The sequence below is a fragment of the Anastrepha ludens genome, chromosome 4 (assembly GCF_028408465.1).
Source record: "Anastrepha ludens isolate Willacy chromosome 4, idAnaLude1.1, whole genome shotgun sequence".
Classification (NCBI taxonomy): Eukaryota; Metazoa; Arthropoda; class Insecta; order Diptera; family Tephritidae; genus Anastrepha; species Anastrepha ludens.
In genome coordinates, this window is record NC_071500.1 from 116128182 (window position 1) to 116147103 (window position 18922).

The 18922-nt window shown below is 38.7% G+C and overlaps 2 protein-coding genes across 2 annotated transcripts in view; both read right to left on the reverse strand.

Moving 5' to 3' along the window:
- Window positions 1–74: 74 nt before the first annotated feature.
- On the reverse strand, window positions 75–9100 carry LOC128860761 (anoctamin-5). The gene is made up of 13 exons (XM_054098486.1): window positions 8957–9100; window positions 4902–5225; window positions 4615–4802; window positions 3774–4493; window positions 3396–3710; window positions 3177–3322; window positions 2535–3115; window positions 2260–2477; window positions 2036–2200; window positions 1508–1961; window positions 1036–1432; window positions 876–966; window positions 75–799 (listed from the first exon to the last, which is right to left on the reverse strand). Exons 2-13 carry the CDS (start codon window positions 5182–5184, stop codon window positions 461–463), a joined length of 3897 nt encoding a protein of 1298 aa, XP_053954461.1. The 5' UTR covers window positions 5185–5225; window positions 8957–9100; the 3' UTR covers window positions 75–460.
- A 5412-nt stretch (window positions 9101–14512) lies between these two features.
- Window positions 14513–18922, reverse strand: part of LOC128861972 (uncharacterized) — a 31384-nt gene continuing 26974 nt past the window's right edge. The window contains exons 10-13 of the mRNA XM_054100347.1: window positions 18348–18914; window positions 15072–17726; window positions 14784–15002; window positions 14513–14724 (exon numbers count right to left, since the gene is read on the reverse strand). Coding sequence (XP_053956322.1) covers window positions 14548–14724; window positions 14784–15002; window positions 15072–17726; window positions 18348–18914 — 3618 coding nt within the window. The 3' untranslated portion in view covers window positions 14513–14547. The remainder of the gene's footprint in view (window positions 14725–14783; window positions 15003–15071; window positions 17727–18347; window positions 18915–18922) is intronic.

The following is an 18922-nucleotide window of genomic DNA, read 5'->3' on the forward strand; positions in this document are numbered from 1 at the left end:
TTGAAAGAAATATAATAATTCTTCAAGTCCAGCAAAATATTTGTAGAAATAAATGAAATAAAACCACTTAACAGTAACTGTTTAAGACAAATTATTCTGTTTAATAGTTGTAAATAAGGCATTATTATGTAGCGAAACTGTAAATGAAACTTTAGTTAAATAAATTAGTAATAAAGGATCTTCATTAAGGAATATTTAAACACTGTCAGTTACACTTAAACATATGTATGTATATATGTACATACACGCATACATATGAAAATACCGAATAAAACTGCTTGCGCTAACTTATCCATATGGGTACGTATATACACCTCTATGCTACTACTGGGGCGTGATACAAAAATTGAAAGCTAAGTGAACACGAACACTTGTACAGATCCTACAGTTCACGAAATTAGGTGGTAACTTCATTTTTGGCATTTGTTGTTGGCTCCACAGAATCCTCTTCTTCTTCGTGTCAAGAAACTTCCCACACTGTCGACTCGACTGAGCGACGAGGCCGCGCCGCCACTTCTACGTGGGCATCCAAACCATCACTGAGGCGACTGAAACGGCGCGCCCAACTGCCACGGCCCATAAACCCACTAGTGCCCATAGTGGCGCCACTTCCGCGACTTCCAGCATCTCGAAAGATGCTCAACAGATCTTGATTATCTCCCTGCTGCGCCCGTTTAATGCCATGCTGATATTTAGCTTCTTTAGCTAGCAGCTGCTCGCGCTGCATTTGAGTTTTCACTTCGGCGGGAATATCGGGAATTATAAATTGCATAATGCCTGTGATGACAAATACGACGTGCTTGAAATCAAAAGAGTGGTACATACATATGAATAAATAATCGTAGAAAATATATTTGAAAGCACAAGCTGACTACCTCGAAAACGACAACAAAGGCCAAGCGTGCAGCAAAAACATGCCAATAATGTGGACTCAAACCATAAGGTTCGGGGTCATGTGGTCCATTCCTATTTTTATTTTATATTTTTGTATATTCGTAGGTAAGATAAAATATTTATAGAAAAAAATCAACTCACCGGTAGCCACGATATTGGCATACATCAGGATCTTTTTCGCTGCTGGTGGCTCCCCACTCCTCCTTATAGTCTGACGTGTTAAAGGTCGACAACGAATGCTCAATATATCCCGCAAGTGTGTTTGTGTCTGAGTATACGAACTTGTAGACCATGCGAGGAATAAAATCACTCGTGTAAGCTATCACGAAGGCGTTGGACACAACTGCCGTATAGGTGATAATACGCAAGATGCCATACCAGGCGCCAATGTCCTCAACGCGCTCTGCCAGTGGACGTCGTGCCTGCGTCACCATTTTATAGGCATCCAAACGAATTTCAGCAACATTGTTCAGCAGCGCAAACAAAGGAGCCAAGGGGAACGCGGCCACGAACAGTGTGACGAAACCATACTGCAGTACTTTGTACATTCGAATTTGTATGATATTTTATAATTTGGCGAACTTAAATAAAGAAATTTATTTTATCTTTTTACCCATTTCCAAATATTCGTCGAATAAAGCCAAGCGTCCTGGATCTTGCATATGATAATCTTGCTCCCAGGCCATATGTAAATGTGTGACATCTTTAGTGGCTGCTTTGTGTTTGCGACGACGCCACCAATTGTAGAACTTTGGAAACAAGTACTCCATGAAATTATTCCAGCATTGTTTGCCCACCATAATGATAGCAAGCTGGATGCACAATTCCGATAAACATCCCGCCGGATCGCAGATGTCATTTTTCAGGCGAAAAAATTCACTGCGTCTGGCTTGATCATCGCCAGGATAATCGAAAAAACGGCCTTTAAAGAATGCGATGTAAATGAGTGACGAATAAAAATTCATAAATTCAAAAAAGAATATTTTGAATGTGTAAGAATCCTCGTATTCGGTATGCGTTCTAGGATTTTCCAAATTGGTCAACCTGATAGCCATGCGATGGTAAATCTAAAGCGCAAAAGGGGAAAGAGAAGTGCAGATAAATCAAATGAATATGAAATAAGGCACGCACACTATCATACCCTCGTTAATATCATAATTACAACTAAATTAATCAGTGCCGCAGTTACAGTAGTAAATAGTTTCGCATGCTCCTTTACGAAGAATCCGCCACCACCATAAATGACCGAAACCAAGGAAATCCGGTATATAATGGTACCCAACACAGCAGACAACACAACAGAGATCTGTAAATTAACATAAGAAGATAAATTTAGAATATACTGCTTATGCAATCTGTTGCTACCATAAACAAGACGGCACTGCCCGTGATGACAAATCGAATGGCACGGCTCCACGTAGACATATATGGCTCCTTCTCCCTCGTCACAGGATTCATGCGAAATGTTGTGGCATTAGTTTCAAATTCTGGACGATTCTCCTCGTCAGACTCAACGTTATGCAAGTCCCATTCCCAAACTATTACCGACTGCTTACGTTTCCATAGCTCCAGAAAGGTGGTTGCTGTTAAGAAAGGCGTTTATGTACCCACAAAACTTATACACAACCGATATTACGTACCCCAAAACGACATGAATATGGCGAAAAATACTGTTGATGGATTGTCGAAAAGGTATGTTAGGCGCGAAAAGAGGCATGACTCGTATAAATTTTGATAGCTGCAGGCCTTGTCGCACAGTGGGCAAAGAGTAATGTTACCAGTACCGAATTGATTACAAATCTCTTTGCTTGGCGTATTGTCTTCTGAGTCCAATGAAGCAAGCCCGTATAAAAAACACAAGGTACCTACCACTGCCGGATAGACTAGCATCTCAGTATAGAAACCTAACCAGCAAAAGTAAAGTGCAATTTTATCGCCAAAATACTTGCGAACTAGGCACAATGGTTGCTTTTTGTACCACTGTGAGGGATGCGCCCATGTGAGGTATAAAACGCGACGATCGAATGACATTCCGCTGGAATGGGGACGATCATATCGGCCTTCATGCAGTGGAAAACAAGCCAAGTATGTTGAATCGTTAAGCAAACGACGAATTCCGACGCGATCACTATCGTCGAAGGGAGTGCGAATGAGCACTTGCATAACCATAAGTGAACGTTGGGCGCTCGTAAATGCAGTGGCTCGATCTTTGACGATGAATCTGAGGAATTGAAAGACGGATATTTGTTATTTAATTTAAACTTATAATAGGTTTTACACACTGTTCCTCGGGATTGCCGTTAGCTGTAGCCGCTTTAAAGGTTGTTTCTCCTTCTAAAATACTCTGATCGAGCTGAATTTTGCGCGTCAGTCGATTCCAGACAGATTTCCAGTAATGCATATTGCGCGCAACTACATTCTCTTCATCCTACGAATATGAAAATTTGTAATTATTACGCGTACAAGTATATTTAGTGAAATGCGAGGGCCATGATACTTACCCATGATGCCTTCACAGAGATTGTAATGAACCTCTTGATTGGCAGCTTCAGATTCATTACTTCTGCAAGTCGAGTCTCGAGGCGCCAAGGTAGATGAATCTTTAAAAAGTACGTTTTTTCATTAAATGACTGTGTCTTGTCTTCAAGCTCGACTTCAAGTCCTTCCTTTATTAAATTTTCCATGAAGCAACGTCGATGGTCACGACGAAGGGATTCAGCCTCCGTCATTACACCGAAGTCCTCTTCTTCCCACGCAAGCACCATATCAACTTTACGGCGTCCGTCACGAAACATGAGAGACTCGGGATCGAGGCCCTGAACAAAATTAAATCATTTAATGGATATGAAATTGCATAGGTGTGCGCGATATCGTCTCACCTCTCTGTCTTGTTTGCTAGTGCGCCGCAAATCACTTTCATCTCCACTAGCGCTCTGGCTTTTACTGGTTTTTCGGCTACCATTATGGCTGCCGTTCAAGCTGCTATCCACCATAGAACTTTTTGAACTCTTCCGCGACACCAGCATTAACTGTTTGTAACCGAACTGATCCCGTAGTACGTTTGAATGTGAGGACTCAATTGCTTCGCAATGATCGTCATCAGTTAATGCATCCGCTATGCCGTGATCCCCTCCACGTTTTGTGTCCTCTACGAGTGGTGAACTCAAATGCAGGCCCAGACTACGTCGCATCGCCGTACCCGGAATATCTTCGGTATTTACGATCTTCGGGCCAAACGCTTGCGTCGGACTCGGTTCTGCTGACTCTGTTTCGATATGAGTAGGCAACGGTATCGCAATAGAGCTCGACTTTAGATGACCGAAAGCGCGTGACATTGTTGAATTAAGCCATTTTTCCGTATACGAAGTTGCTTTCTGCATTCCAGTTTGTCGTTCAATCGGTTTAGGTGTGTAAGGTATAATCGCTTGTACTTGTTCCTTTTTCGTTTGACGGTCCTCATGATCATTTTGTTGTTGTTGTTCTTGCCACTGTTGATTGTATGCATTGGTAGCGGCTTCGTTTATCAGGAAATTATACAAATTGTCAGATGATTTGGCGAAATGCTTGGTGGGAGCGACTGTGTCGAGGAACGTGTTTTCCTATAGTGAAAGTATACAAACACCATCGTAAGTTGCAAATGAGAACAAAATCGTATTTGTATGCCTTTACGTTGCATATGCATGTTATAAAATTAAGTCAGATATGAGTATCCCTACTTACCAAACCGCCAAACAGCCGGCCTGTAACAATTCCACTGTCTTGGCTCAAACGTCTAGCTCGCATTACCCCCCCTGTTGAATTCGAGCGTAATGCTCGCTCACTTTTTGCAGGGCTGGATGAGATTTGGCGTTTTACCAAACTCTCCGAGTATGGGCGAGAGTTGCGTAAAGCGGGCACTGATAAAAATCCTACAAAAGTTATACATTCATGAATTAAAATATTGTTCACGTGCAGTGAACTCTCAAACTACTATGTTGTTCATTATACAACATTTTCAAGAAACGTACGTGGGAAGTCGCGCGGAGCTTCAGCAATACGTTCACTGCTCGCTATGAGATCCTCACGGGAATTGGATTCCGTTATTGGCGCGGTGCTTTCATCGTCAACACTATCGACGCAAATTTGAAAATGCCGCCTGTTAGTGCTCGATTGACTACCCGAACTCTGCTCGATATCAGGCTGGTGAAGTGCTTGTCTATTATTTCTTTCGCTATTGTATTTCGTGTGCGCAGCGTTCTTACTGTTGCTTTTATTGTTGCTCTCATTGCTACTACTACCCGAGTCATACATATTGCCCAAGGAAACTAAAATGTTTGCATATTCTTCCGACACTTTTGAATACAAGAATAAATCAGCTTTATTTTCAATGATTTATTATTCTTAAATTCTAGTTTGAGTATTAACGGTGTAGGTGATGACGTAGGTCTTATGAATTTTAATATAGCGTAAACTAAGAAAACGTTTGAGAATTAAATTAATATGCAGGCGCAACTCGAAATATTGAACAGTTTCATGATAAATGTACTTATGTCCAAATATGCAATGTATGTTGGTGTTTAACGCCCACATGGGTATATGTATACACTTCTCCAACCCAACCGTCAATACTGATGTGCCTTCAAACAAATCGTTTAAATACATACATACACTACTTATACACTCACAAATACACAACCCTGAACCCAAGTATGGAAATATATCTATTGAGTTCAGCCACGTTGCATCGTTGTGTAAATGTGAAGCACATTTTTAGGCACGCTTGCATGTTAACCGTTAAAGTCGTCACCGAGCTGTTACAACCATTCGAGCACAACCGCTATTGACGTATGTCCATATTGCACGTAATCAAAAGTGTGTCCCTTTTGTCATGGGTGGATTTATGTATGTGTGAGAGTGGAAATTTAACTGATCAGACTACAGTTTAATAAGTACAGATGGATGTTTTAAAAAACGAAAATTGTCGTTTTTTTTATTTTAAAATAATATCTCGATGTTTATGTAGACATGTATGTTTGCAAAAAAAATGGTTCTTGACCATGTGTCTTGATGTTTTTCCATAAATGGACGGACCTACAGTTTTATGCTCCCTCCGAACGGCAAATGTTTTTTACGAGGAGCTTTTCTGCGTGGCAGAAATAGAAATAGCCTTTTATAGCATTGTGTCTGTCATGTCCACCGTGGGTTTCGAACACGGGCTCTACCGAATGGTATCTACTCACAAACGCATTAGTGCAAAATGAATTAGAAAATACACTATTTCTCTGACCTCCTTTAATGCTTTTCGATGAAGTCAATTAGTATAAATAATTTCAAGGAAACATTCTGTTAATAGGTCAGATTACAAGTTGAATGTAGTGTGGGAATTTTCCACACACCAAACAAATGTAATATGTTAAAAAAATATGGGTTTTTTTATTTTTGTTAAAGGTTACAAAGCATTGCGCTCCCCCGAGAGTTGGTTCTACGTTACCGCTACGACCCGGATATATAGCATATCTCCAATGTTTATGTGGAGTGTTTTAGATTTTTACAACAACAATTACTTTCCTTAATGTATAAATAGGTAAAGCAATCTGAGTAATGTCTTTCATAAATAAAATAAGCTAAAAATATTCATTCCACTTTTCGTTGTTGTGAAGCAAATGATTTTTTTGTATCGACGTAAAAATTGACCTATTAAGTTGAATTTTTCCTTCCTTATCCAATCCACACGTATAGCATAATATTCATTAGTAGTTATTATGCGATACGTTTTTTGTCATGCGAATGCTGATGTGAATGTCACTCATACGCCGCGTGTACCAACATTTCGTGCAACCATATATTTACTCCCACACTTGAGCAAACAATTCCAAAGTTAGATATATGTATGACAACAATTTATTGCTCTTGCATAAATACACAACAATGGGAATTGGGTTTTGTTTAAACCAGTGCAACTGTTCATAATTAAGAGGTAAATGCAATATTACATTTAATGCGAATGTTTGTCATTAGCGGATAAAATGACAGTTGTTTCTTTATATACATATTAACATTTTCCGTGTGAGTCTATAATTCCATACAAATGAGGGTCAATTTCATATCCATTAAATATACATTTTTCATCCAAAGACGTAAAAATTACATTCGCTCACCTATTACGTCACTACACGCATTCAAATCATTAAAATAAAAGGTATAATGTACTCAATCTGGACTTTTATTTCATGAATGTACAAGGATATATTTGGAGTCTTGCTATAAAAAAGGTATAAATAGCCAAAGACGTGTTAATTGTGAATAAAAAAATTGCAGGTGAGTCACTGAATTAGATCAAATTATAAAAAGCTCTTTACCGTCACGCACGTAACACACGTATTATACTCACACACACAACCACACCCATGAATTCTGCAGAGCTGGCAATAAACTTCTCACCTCGGTATAAAATTGTACGAGGATATGTGTTTTAAATAAATTAAATAAAAAAAGTTCTTCTTCCGAGCTTCTTCCCCGATTTGTAGTGCCCTAAAAATGAAGGGTGTTTTTTAAGAAGCACTTCATGACAGATATGCTGCTGCTGCACGCCCATAGGGGGCACAGAAACCAGGATTGGTATTTATAGGCGAAACCACTCGCCTATGCTGAAACTAATCTTAAACCAAATCCATTACTGAATGCACACACACGTATACACAGAAACAATATGTGCTTAGGATACTGAATGAGCACTAAAATATACGCACTTCAATGTATATGTGTGTACGGGTTATATGTAATTTAACGGAAAACTCACATTATATATATATATACACATAATTGGCCCGTACACCCTTTTTGGGTGTTTGGCCGAGCTCCTCCTCCTATTTGTGGTGTGCGTCTTGATGTTGTTCTACAAATGGAGGGACCTACAGTTTCAAGCCGACTCCGAACGCCAGATATTTTTATGAGGAGTGTTTTCATGGCAGAAATACACTCGGAGGTTTGCCATTGCCTGCCGAGGAGCGACCGCTATTAGAAAAAACTTTTTCTTAATTTTGGTGTTTCACCGAGATTCGAACCTACGTTCTCTCTGTGAATTCCGAATGATAGTCACGCACCAACCCATTCGGCTACGGCGGCCGCCGTACCAGGGAATATCACAAATGGTATCTACACACATACATAAATATGTGAGTATACATGTAAGTGTGTATGTTGTACGTATATGCAGACGTACATATGTATATTTAAAGGCCACTTGGTAAAGATCACACACAGTTCACCTCAATGTAAATTTCCATAAAGCGTTTGGTGAGAACATTTCATAAACTTAACAACTGCCCACACACATACAAATACGATCTGCAACGGTATGAATTAATTAAAACCAATATTACTTGAACGACATGCAATGTAATATAAGTATGAAAATGTGACGTGTCATAAAAATACTTTATTAAAAACCATTTGCTTTTGAAATGTCATTCTACAGTTAGCATAAAAACAAAAAAAAACCACATCAACTTCATAGTAATATGACAAGTCAAGGCGAGGAAACTGTTAATAAATAGATTTTAGCGTATGTCTCAATTTCAATTAATTTATGAGAAGCGCATGAGTTGAAATGAGATGAGTACATTTTTTTCCCAATTGACTTTATAAAGATTGATGTTATGTTTGAGTTGACGATCTTTGGAATTAGAACTAACTTCTTTCTTCGATGAAATTATTTATTGTATTTTAGGTGCCACCCCAAGTGAGGATTTATTGCACACAAATATTCTTATATTATATGATAAAGTTGCAAAGCCATACTATAATAAAAACATTTCATTTATTGTGTTCTTCAAGTAACCAGAAAGCAAATAATTATACGTGTCTGTTATTTTAGCATAATTTATAAGTCATAGCTCTGAGTTGTGGATGCATAAAAACGAATTTTAAATATGTGCAATATTCCATTAGCGAATGCACCTTATTAGTCTACTTAATTGAAAATGTCCATTTACTACTCTTTGCAGAGTTTTATTGTTATCATATTTTAATGCGATGGGAAAAAGGGTATACACATTTTTGTTTTTTAATTTGTTGCACCTACGTGTACAAATGGGAACCGCACTTTATTTTGCTTTTCTTATATATTTTTTTTATATTATACACTCAGCCATTCAAATAAATCACGTCTGCTACCCCATCATACAATTCCGATTCACTTCAGTTAGTCACAACCGTTGCGATTGACAACGCGCCGTTGAATGACAGTAATCCAAATGGTCAATACGCATTATTGCATTTCCTGTCTGACAAAATACTTGTACACCTTTCTTCTGCCTGAGTGAAGGAGTTTTTTACTATTCAAACAATTCATTACTTCTACTATATAAATACGTATGCATGTACACACATACCCTGCAGGAATAACACTGAATTCATAATAGCTCTCTAAAATATAATATTTTTATTTAGTATACATGCCCACACCAAACTTAGGCCGTAAAACAATAATTTGACTGAAAATACTTGTAATAAAAATTCATTTAATTGCATTAAAATAGCAAAGTCTCCCACTAATTTTGGTTTTACTGTAGGATATGTGTCTATATATAAAATATCTATGATATGTATGTATATAAGCTGGTGCACACATACCTGCAAGTGGCAAAGTTGTATCCTTTCTCTGCACGGTGGTCAGCTTGAAAATAATTCGGTTTGTCATTAGAATGACAGACAGGTACTAACTAATATACTGGAATATGATAACAAAGCATAGCAATAAATAATAACAGAAACAACAACAAAAAATATGCGACTTTAGTATAGAGGCAATCATGCATAGACATGCCAATGTACTTGGACGCACACAGATACACCTGTCCATACATGTCCATACACATGCATACATACACACATATTTTTATTTAATTGACATGTAGTCCACAGGTGGGTCATAATAACAAAGATTGGGCAGGTGAACAAGCTAACGGTAACATAGATCCAAATGTGACTGCATATGTAAGCAGTTATTCATTACATAAATTTATAATATTGTATAACGGTATCTTGTATATTATGTAAGGTAAACTAATTTTGAGAACGTTTCGAGACTTGTTAATAGATCAACCTCTTAAATCCGGATAATACAGGGTGCATACGGTATTTAAGTGCCTGCTTATACGTTTTCCCTTTTACTCTTTTTCAGATAAGACATGGAGAACTACAACTTAACTCACGAAAGGAAGAGACATACAGATATCGTCGCTATTTGCGCAAATATCACCGATTTAGAAATCTCTAATTTTCTTAAGTGCGCTCATTCATTCGCTCATAAAGTTCGTTGTGAATTGGAAGCATCAGTCGGCAATGCAAAACGCAAAAAACCCGAAGAGCGCTCTGACACTGTCCAAGTAGCAGAATTTAAAAGTTCTGCAAAAAATTTCGACCAAGACCAAACGGCTAACCACAGAAAGGACAGATAGATGGCTTTATTCCAATCATACAGAGGTTCCTGTGGTCATGCATACGAAGCTTCCAGCCACTGGTTTTAGGTGTTTTAATCAACAAAGGACTGCCATACCACCACATGCCACTTCCTTATTGAAGGAATTCGAATGAATTGTGCTACCTATATCGATACTTTAGATACAGTAGTGAAAGCCTCAATTGATAGTTTACACAAAGCGATGGCGACACAAGATTGGCACTCCGAAATTATGGCCGCCTAGCTTCTAAGACTTTAATCCACTGAATTACTACATATAGGGTCTAATTGAGCGTGAAACCAATAAGCATCTTCATAACACTACTTATTCTCGCAAGTTTTATTGAATGATTTTATGTACTTATATATAAGTACACATACATACATAATTGGCGCTTACACCCTTTTGGGGTGTTTAACCGAGCTCCTTCTATTTATGGTGTGCGTCTTAATGCTATTCTACAAATGGAGGGACTTACAGTTTTAAGCCAACTCCAAACGGCAAATATTTTTTATGAGGAGGGGCGACCGGTATTAGAAAAATGGTTTTTTTCATACTAGTGTTTCACGGAAATTCGAATCTACGTGCTCCGAATGGTAGTCTCGCACCAACCCATTCGGCTACGGCGGCCAACTACATAATAAGTTAATTTTCTGTAAAAAATTTATGAAGTTTAAATTTTGTTGAAAATAAAAACTAACACTGTGTGACAAAAAAAAAAAAATTAAATATACTTTTATGGAGACCTAGCACAACTTGTGGCTATAGAAAAACTAAACAAAATGGTATAGGAGAAATTTCCAATACACCCTCAAAATCTCATTTTATGGCCATAAAACCGTTTTTCAGTAGGTTGTGAAAAATCACTCCTAACTTCGCCAATTTCCAACCGATTTCGAATTTGTTTTTTTAGTTCGAAAGAACAAAAACAAGCCTTTTTGACAGTGTGTTGAAAATTTTTCTGAAATGACAACTGACGAGACTGTAGGCGGAAGTATTTGGATTTTTTTTATTTTTTCTCTATTTTTTCAACTTTGACATAATTTTTACGATATTATCCGATATTGAGGATTTTTTTTAGTACACTACTGTTATAGTAAATTTAATTCTGCGTCGAATGAGCTATATTTGACTTTAATTGAATTAAATTTAATAGAGTTGTGTGAGTTTTAAGATTTTATTTTTTTTTTTCATTAATTTGGTATGTAGGCATCGAAGCATGAAAATGATAACAAGTGTCATTATAAACACATAATATTTATTGGAGTATTGTGCAGTGCAGCACTGTACGGTATGGTACGGTGCAGTACACAACGAAACTGGTTCCAAACTTAAAAATGCATTGGAAACGGCCCTTTGGAGTTTAGTATGGTACGGTACATTTGTCATTCTCTTCATCAGTTTTGAATACTTCTCTGTAAGAAATTCGATCATCATCATTCATCTGAAGTCGTCATCAACTAAATTCCATTGTTTAAATCGAGAAGCGAGCGTTTCAGATTGTCTTCCCGATAGAAGTAAATCACGAGAAAGGTCCTGAAAATCTGAATTTGATACAATGTCTCGTTCTGAAGACTTAGAACCAGACGGAAAGTACTCTTCATCATCAGGTTTATTGTTATCAGTTTGATCATCATCAGCAATGAGTTGAACTTCCTTCAGTTCCTGCAGTTGAGTCAATCATATCGTCAATCATATCGTTCTTAACAGTTGCAACATCAGCATACTTTATGTGCTTTCGAGCTTTATAATGATGACCGTTTACGTTCGTTTTATAAAATTAACAATCATCTGGTTTATGATAAGGTTGATGATGCTACATCATCGGAGAATATTGAGAAATTCGACTTTTCTGGCAACGTTTTGATTTTAACCTCTTGAATTTCAATGAAACAAACAATAAAACTTTGACGTTTTAAAAGGGTTAAATTATAATAACAAACTTCTTTTGTTAATCAATGTACAGTGTGAACTTTGGTACACTTGGGACCTTTTTCATATTTCCATTGAAAAAAAAAGTGCTATAATATGTCAGATATTTTCGTAAGTTCTAACCAGTTCTGTTGTATGCAGTACAGTGTACTCTTATGTATACATATATACTCCAATAAATATTACGTATCTATAATAACGCATCAAAACACGTCCTTATTCCCATTTTGCGTAAAGTTATACCTACATACCAAATTAGTAAAAAAAAAAAATAAAATCTTAAAATTCACACAACTCTATTAATTTTAATTCAATTACAGTCAAATATAGCTCATTCGACGCAGAATTAAATTTACTATAACAGTAGTGTACTAAAAAAAATCCTCAATATCGGATAATATCGTAAAAATTATGTCAAAGTTGAAAAAATAGAGAAAAAATAAAATAATTCCAAATACTTCCGCCTACAGTCTCGTCAGTTGTCATTTCAGAAAAATTGTCAACACACTGTCAAAAAGGCTTGTTTTTGTTCTTTCGAACTAAAAAAACAAATTCGAAATCGGATGGAAATTGGCGAAGTTAGGAGTGATTCTTCACATCAACCTACTGAAAAACGGTTTTATGGCCATAAACGAGATTTTGAGGGTGTATTGGAAATTTCTCCTATACCATTTTTCTTAGTTTTACTATACCTACAAGTTTTACTAGGTCTCCATAAAAGTATAAAATCACTGTCGCACAGTGTAATTAGTTTTACTCTCAAGCTGTCTCAAATACCGTACGCATCCTGTACAAAACTTTTATTGCTCCATTCTTTATTATCCCTCTTCTTTTCCTACAATGGTCCATCTGAATCTTCTATATAACTTAATGCATCGGATGCTCTTGGCTAGAAACCTATTGGCAGATAATGCGAAATGAGCAGACACGTCGTTTTAGGCACCATTGCAGGCAGCGCTAGGAACACACTTCTTGTATGTTAAAATATGTACGTACATATGTAAAATCTGCCACACGCTTTATTAGGAATTGGTCTACAGAATTATTCATCGAACGAGTAGTTATCCAACGGTCGAACCAGATTACAAATATTCTCTATAACGTCATCCCAGAAAGGTCGTGTATCAGACGTGAATCATCTTCAACATCTTCCCGGCCAATTGGGAAACGATTAAACCAATGGCCAACTTCAGGGTTCAATAAGTGGTTTTTAAAATTTCATGTGAAATTTCACAAAAAATCGTCACTCTTTGATTACATTCGAGATTTTCTAATAAAGCTAAAACCCTACTCTTATGCGAGGGCTATGTGTATATTGCATAATTTACAGAAGTGAGAGGGACTGCTACTTTGGACTAAGTAAGCAATTGAGTAGCAAAGTCCTCTCTCGACAAACAAAACTAACACTCTCGCTCTCATCATGCCCGTCCTAACGTATGCCGCAGAAGCGTGGACGATGTCAACATCCGATGAAGTGGCGCTTGGAGTGTTTGAGAGAAAGATTCTGCGGAAGATTTTTGGACCTTTGCACGTTGGCAACAGCGAATATCGCAGGCGATGGAACGATGAGCTGTATGAGCTTTACGATGACATAGACATAGCGCAGCGAATAAAGATCCAGCGGCTACGTTGGCTGGGTCATGTCGTCCGATACCAGCTGGTGGTAGCAGAGGAAGAGGAAGGCCTCCCCTGCGTTGGAAAGAACAGGTGGAGAAGGACTTGGCTTTCCTTGGTGTGCCCAACTGGCGCCGGTTAGCCCGACTGGTACGCTTTGTTAAATTCGACCAAAATCGCGTAAGCAGTTATCGCGGCAATTAAGAAGAAGAGGAAGAGAGGGACAGCATTCGAAAATGAAGGCTAAACAGCTGGCGTTCACTCTTCTCAATGTCTATTCTGCATCAGCAATTTTATTGTGGTGGAAACTTCAGACTTCAGACTTCAGACTAAAACGTTATACACTTTAAACGAATGGTGCGGAGTTCTGCGCTTACCAGATGATCTGATTTGTAGGGAAGTGACCCGAGTTTTTGATTTTTTATTAAGAAGAAAAATGGGTTGCGAAAAACCACCTACTGTATCATTGTGTTTTAAACACAAAATATTTACATTATTTATATTTGTGAATACTCATATATGTACCTATCATACAAACGTATCCGCAGATTGAAGGGGGCTTAGTTTGTTCGATTGTTTGTTAATATACTTACACACAATACTTTTATTTGAAAAATAATTTCATCAAGTCAAATAATGCTGAACTAATCATCAATTTCGTTTATTAAATTTTGCAAATAACATTTATTGCAATCTCACATATACCACTTTCGTCATTGTATAGTTCGCCTGCGGGGCAAGTAGTGTAAGCTATGGAGCCATCTTCTCCACAAACATAAGAAGAATGACAGTGATCATTTATATTGGCATAGCGTTCACCTGGTTTTGCCTTCTCACAAATCTATAAACAAATTTTAGCGAATGTGTATTAGGTAAAACAACAAAATAAGTGGAACTTACATTCACTTTGTGGTTGTCTAATTCCGGCGCCCGCTTCAAACTTGCTGTGGGCATAGCGCATTCTGTAATGTCCTTCACACAGCGTGTAATAGACGCATTGAAATATAGTCCATCAGCGCATTCGTGAACATTTGGTTTGCCATGCACGCATTGAAAGTAGGAGCGGCAGTTGTCGGGTGTGTACGGGTAAAGTGTGGAATCACTGAGGCCAACGCAGGACTGAAGCAGAAAAGAAATATAAAATTTACTCGTTTGGCAATTTTAACAGTGCTCTATAGTTGCCTTTACCACCACTTGTGATTCCGTTGATTGGGCGGAGACTATACCGCACTGATTATTCACATCATCCAGACATGCGGACAGGACCTTGTCGAAGTACTCGTTTTCGCTACATTCGCCGACTATTTTCTGACCATTAATACACACAAAGTAGCCACGGCAGTTGTCCACATCACGTACTTGTTGCCCATGGAACCCTTTGCACTCTCCCACTCGCTGTCCATTCTCCAACAAGCAAGTGCCATCATTTTGTCGGCAAAAACCGAATAAGCTATCATAACTCTCTCCATTGCGACAACGTTGTGGGACTGGCTCGCCGGCGTCGTTGCAATTAATGTAGCGTCGACAGTCACTCTGTTCAGCGATTGAAGTACCTCGAGGAATTTTCGAGCATAGTTTAGTATAGTTTGTAGGCTTATCAATGCACTGTAATACATTTTGAACTTTCTTCATTTGGTTTGAGTCGTTACTCACCGCTGCCTCTTCTGTTATGTTTCCAATATTTGTCTCATAAGGTTGGCACTCATTTCTAGACGTACTAAAAAAATAGCTGATATTACATCGCTCATGACGCAGCTTTCCATTAATGCAAACGTAAAACTCATTACAGTTCACCGGATCGGGGAGCATAAGGCCATGCTCTCCTTCACACACGGCGGGATCTGGAGGTGTAGATTGTTGATTAGGTTGATATTTTACGATATATGGGCATGAGCCATCATCTGGCACACAAAGTCGCTGTTCAGCATCGAAGAAGGCGCCAGTTGGACAAGTTTTCGTTAACGCCGTCCCCGCTGAACAGACATAATATTTCGTGCAATCTCTGATATCGGGTAAATGAATGCCATCAGTAAGATTACCACAGCTGTAGCTTATTGTGACGTTGCTTAAAACCTTTGATAGAGTGACATTTTCACACATGAGTATTTCATCAAATATGCAGTTACCAACAGCCGCGCTGAACTGATGGTCGGCTGGACACGCCACTGGTATAGCCAATCCACGTACACAGGCGTAATATATGTTGCAGTAACGTTCATGAGGCAAACGCTTTCCATGCTCGACGCCAGTGCATTTTCCAAACTCTTGCGCCTTGGCCCGGCATTCACCCTGATCGATCCGACATTGACTCGTAGCATTGTGATAATACTCTCCCTCCGGGCAATGGAGCAATTCGGTACCATTCAAAGTGGAGCAGTGGTAATAACCTCGACAATCTTCCGGATGTGGAACGTATGCTCCATCGCTAGCATTCGCACATATACCACCTAGAGGTACCAGACAGCTGCCGTCGTTTGGACGGCAGTAGCCAAGTTTAGCATCGAAAAAGCTTCCACGAACACATTTCTGCTTATTTCTTGCCACCTTTGCGAGACAAACAAAAAAATGAAGACAACTCTCCGGATGGGGCACAGCACTTCCATCTTCACGTTCAAGGCAAAGATCACTTCGGTTACTTCCAAATCCCTTCTGATCGCCTAAATCTTGGCCCAGAGCAATTTTTACATTTTCTTTTATAAACAAAGGTTGGCATTTGTCATATGCACTGTGTGGCACGCACTCACCTAGCTCCTTTGCATATGTGTGGCCTTTCAAACAAGTGCCTTCTTTCCAGCTGTCTTGGAGGCAGTAAAAAAATTGAGTGCAATTTTCAGATGACGGATGGGCTTTTGTCTCTCCCGCGACACAAGCCCTGCGCAACCCATTCTCAGCGCAGCTTCCGTCATTGGGAACACATATATGCAATATATTATCGAACATCCAAGAATGATTGCAACTAGCCCGTTTCCATTCACCGCCAATACATATCTCATATGCTGTGCAGTTGAATGGGAACTCGCGTCGCTTGCCCTCGTAGGAGTTATACGTGTGGAGTTGAGCGCAAACGCCTCCTTTATCCGATAGACACATATTCTCAGTAGCGTTGAAATATTCATGCGGTGCACATTTTTTCAACTCCCAATAGCCTGCTTGGCACTCATAGTAATGATCGCATGACAGAGCCGAAGGTCGCAGAGCGCCATGTGTATCGCAAGACTGAACGGAATACTCGTGCAGTAAACTCGCAGAAATCGCTGCGTTAGACGCAGTATCGCATTGCCCGTTTATATTAGGCATACAATAGTTGTGGGTGCGGTTATAATACATACCAAGCGGACAGTACTGGTGCCACCATTTACCTTCCAGGCACATAAGATACATTGCACAATTTTGTTCAAAGTGGCGCACGGTCATGTGACGGCATTTTGAAGGGGACGTGCTGAAATTCTCTCCCACCTCAATATCAATTTTCGATTCATTTCGTGCCACACACGCGTCGTCATGCGCACTTGGAATACAGGTTTTCAAACGTGTCGAGTAGAAATGTTGCTTGGGGCAAGTTTTTAAACGCCACTTTCCATGGTTGCAGCGATAGTATTGGGCACAGTTTGATTCCTTTCCAGGCACCGTTCGTTGTTCCATTGCTGCACTACAGACTGGAAGGTTTTTCACGCGCGCATAAGTGCAAGTCATGTCATCACGTGGTTCCATGCATTTGCGCTGTTCAAGATTATAGTAACGTTCATCAGGGCAGCTTAGCCGAATCCAAATGGAGTCAATACATATTTCATATTGCGAGCAGTTGGAGGGAACAGACTGTTTATCGTTTTCCATACAAATTCTCTACGAAATAGGGATAGAGGAAATATAATTATTCAGCGTTTATATGTTTAAATAGGGCTTGTCCCTGAAAAAACTATTTTATCATTACTTTAGTATACCTCTATACTCGTATAAAGCAGCTGAAGCTTTACAATACTGACTTTATAGGTATTTCTCAATAATATCAGGGTAACGTAAAGAGTTATTATTCACGTATTACTGTCATTAAATACTAAATCAATGCATCATCTTAGATACGATTGCAATGCACTTTGCCAATTTATCGTATGTATATCAAATGTAGCTTCTTTGTACATACATACATTTTTTAATTACTTCGGAATAAAAATACCAAATTTTGAATTTTGCTATAGAACAACATTTTTATTTGCATGGTCGCATGTATTTGAAGGATCTCACTGTTAAAGAGAGGCAATTTTATGAATTATCATGATTGTTAAACAAGCGGATTTTCTAAACTATGTTACGATAACTTAATATTGTATTTGAATAACACGTATTTATGCATGGGTGGATAATTTTTTAATATACATTGTTGTAGTTTTAAAGAGACAAGCCTTGGCCAGTTTAAAGTTGAGTCAATTTTTTAAATACATTTTTTAAAAACTTAAAAGCTCTTACATCATAGTCCGGCATAACTTCTGAGCGCATTTGCCTCCGCCTTCTGTCCAGCGACTGACAGGAAAGACTATCTTTGTCGAAGAAATTTCCTGCACCGCAATCGCCCTCCATCAATTTCGAATTGTAGCAGATATAATAGAGTTGATTGCTGGTATGATGAGGTACGAATTCGCCTTCGCGATAAGCGCCTACACAGGTACAATCTGGTTTTTCCACACAAGCACCAGCTGTGTCTACTTGACATTCTGCAGAAAGTTTATTGAAATACTTCCCAGCTCCACAATCAAGCTCTTGAAGGCGGCCATGACTGCAGACATAGTAAAGTCGGCAATTCGTTGGGTTCGGCAACAGTTGCCCTTCTTTGTAGTCACCTGGACAAGTGCAATTACTTGCACTCACATCACAAATTTCACGAATGGGGTCGAATAAAGCACTGCCTGGACAGGTGAAGAATTCGACTTCAGTCGCCGAGAAGCAATAGCAAAAACCATGAGAATCATTCTTGGCTGCGACGGGATACGTATATTCTGTGGTCGCATTAGCACATTTGGACAGATCACATTGCAGCTGGAGAA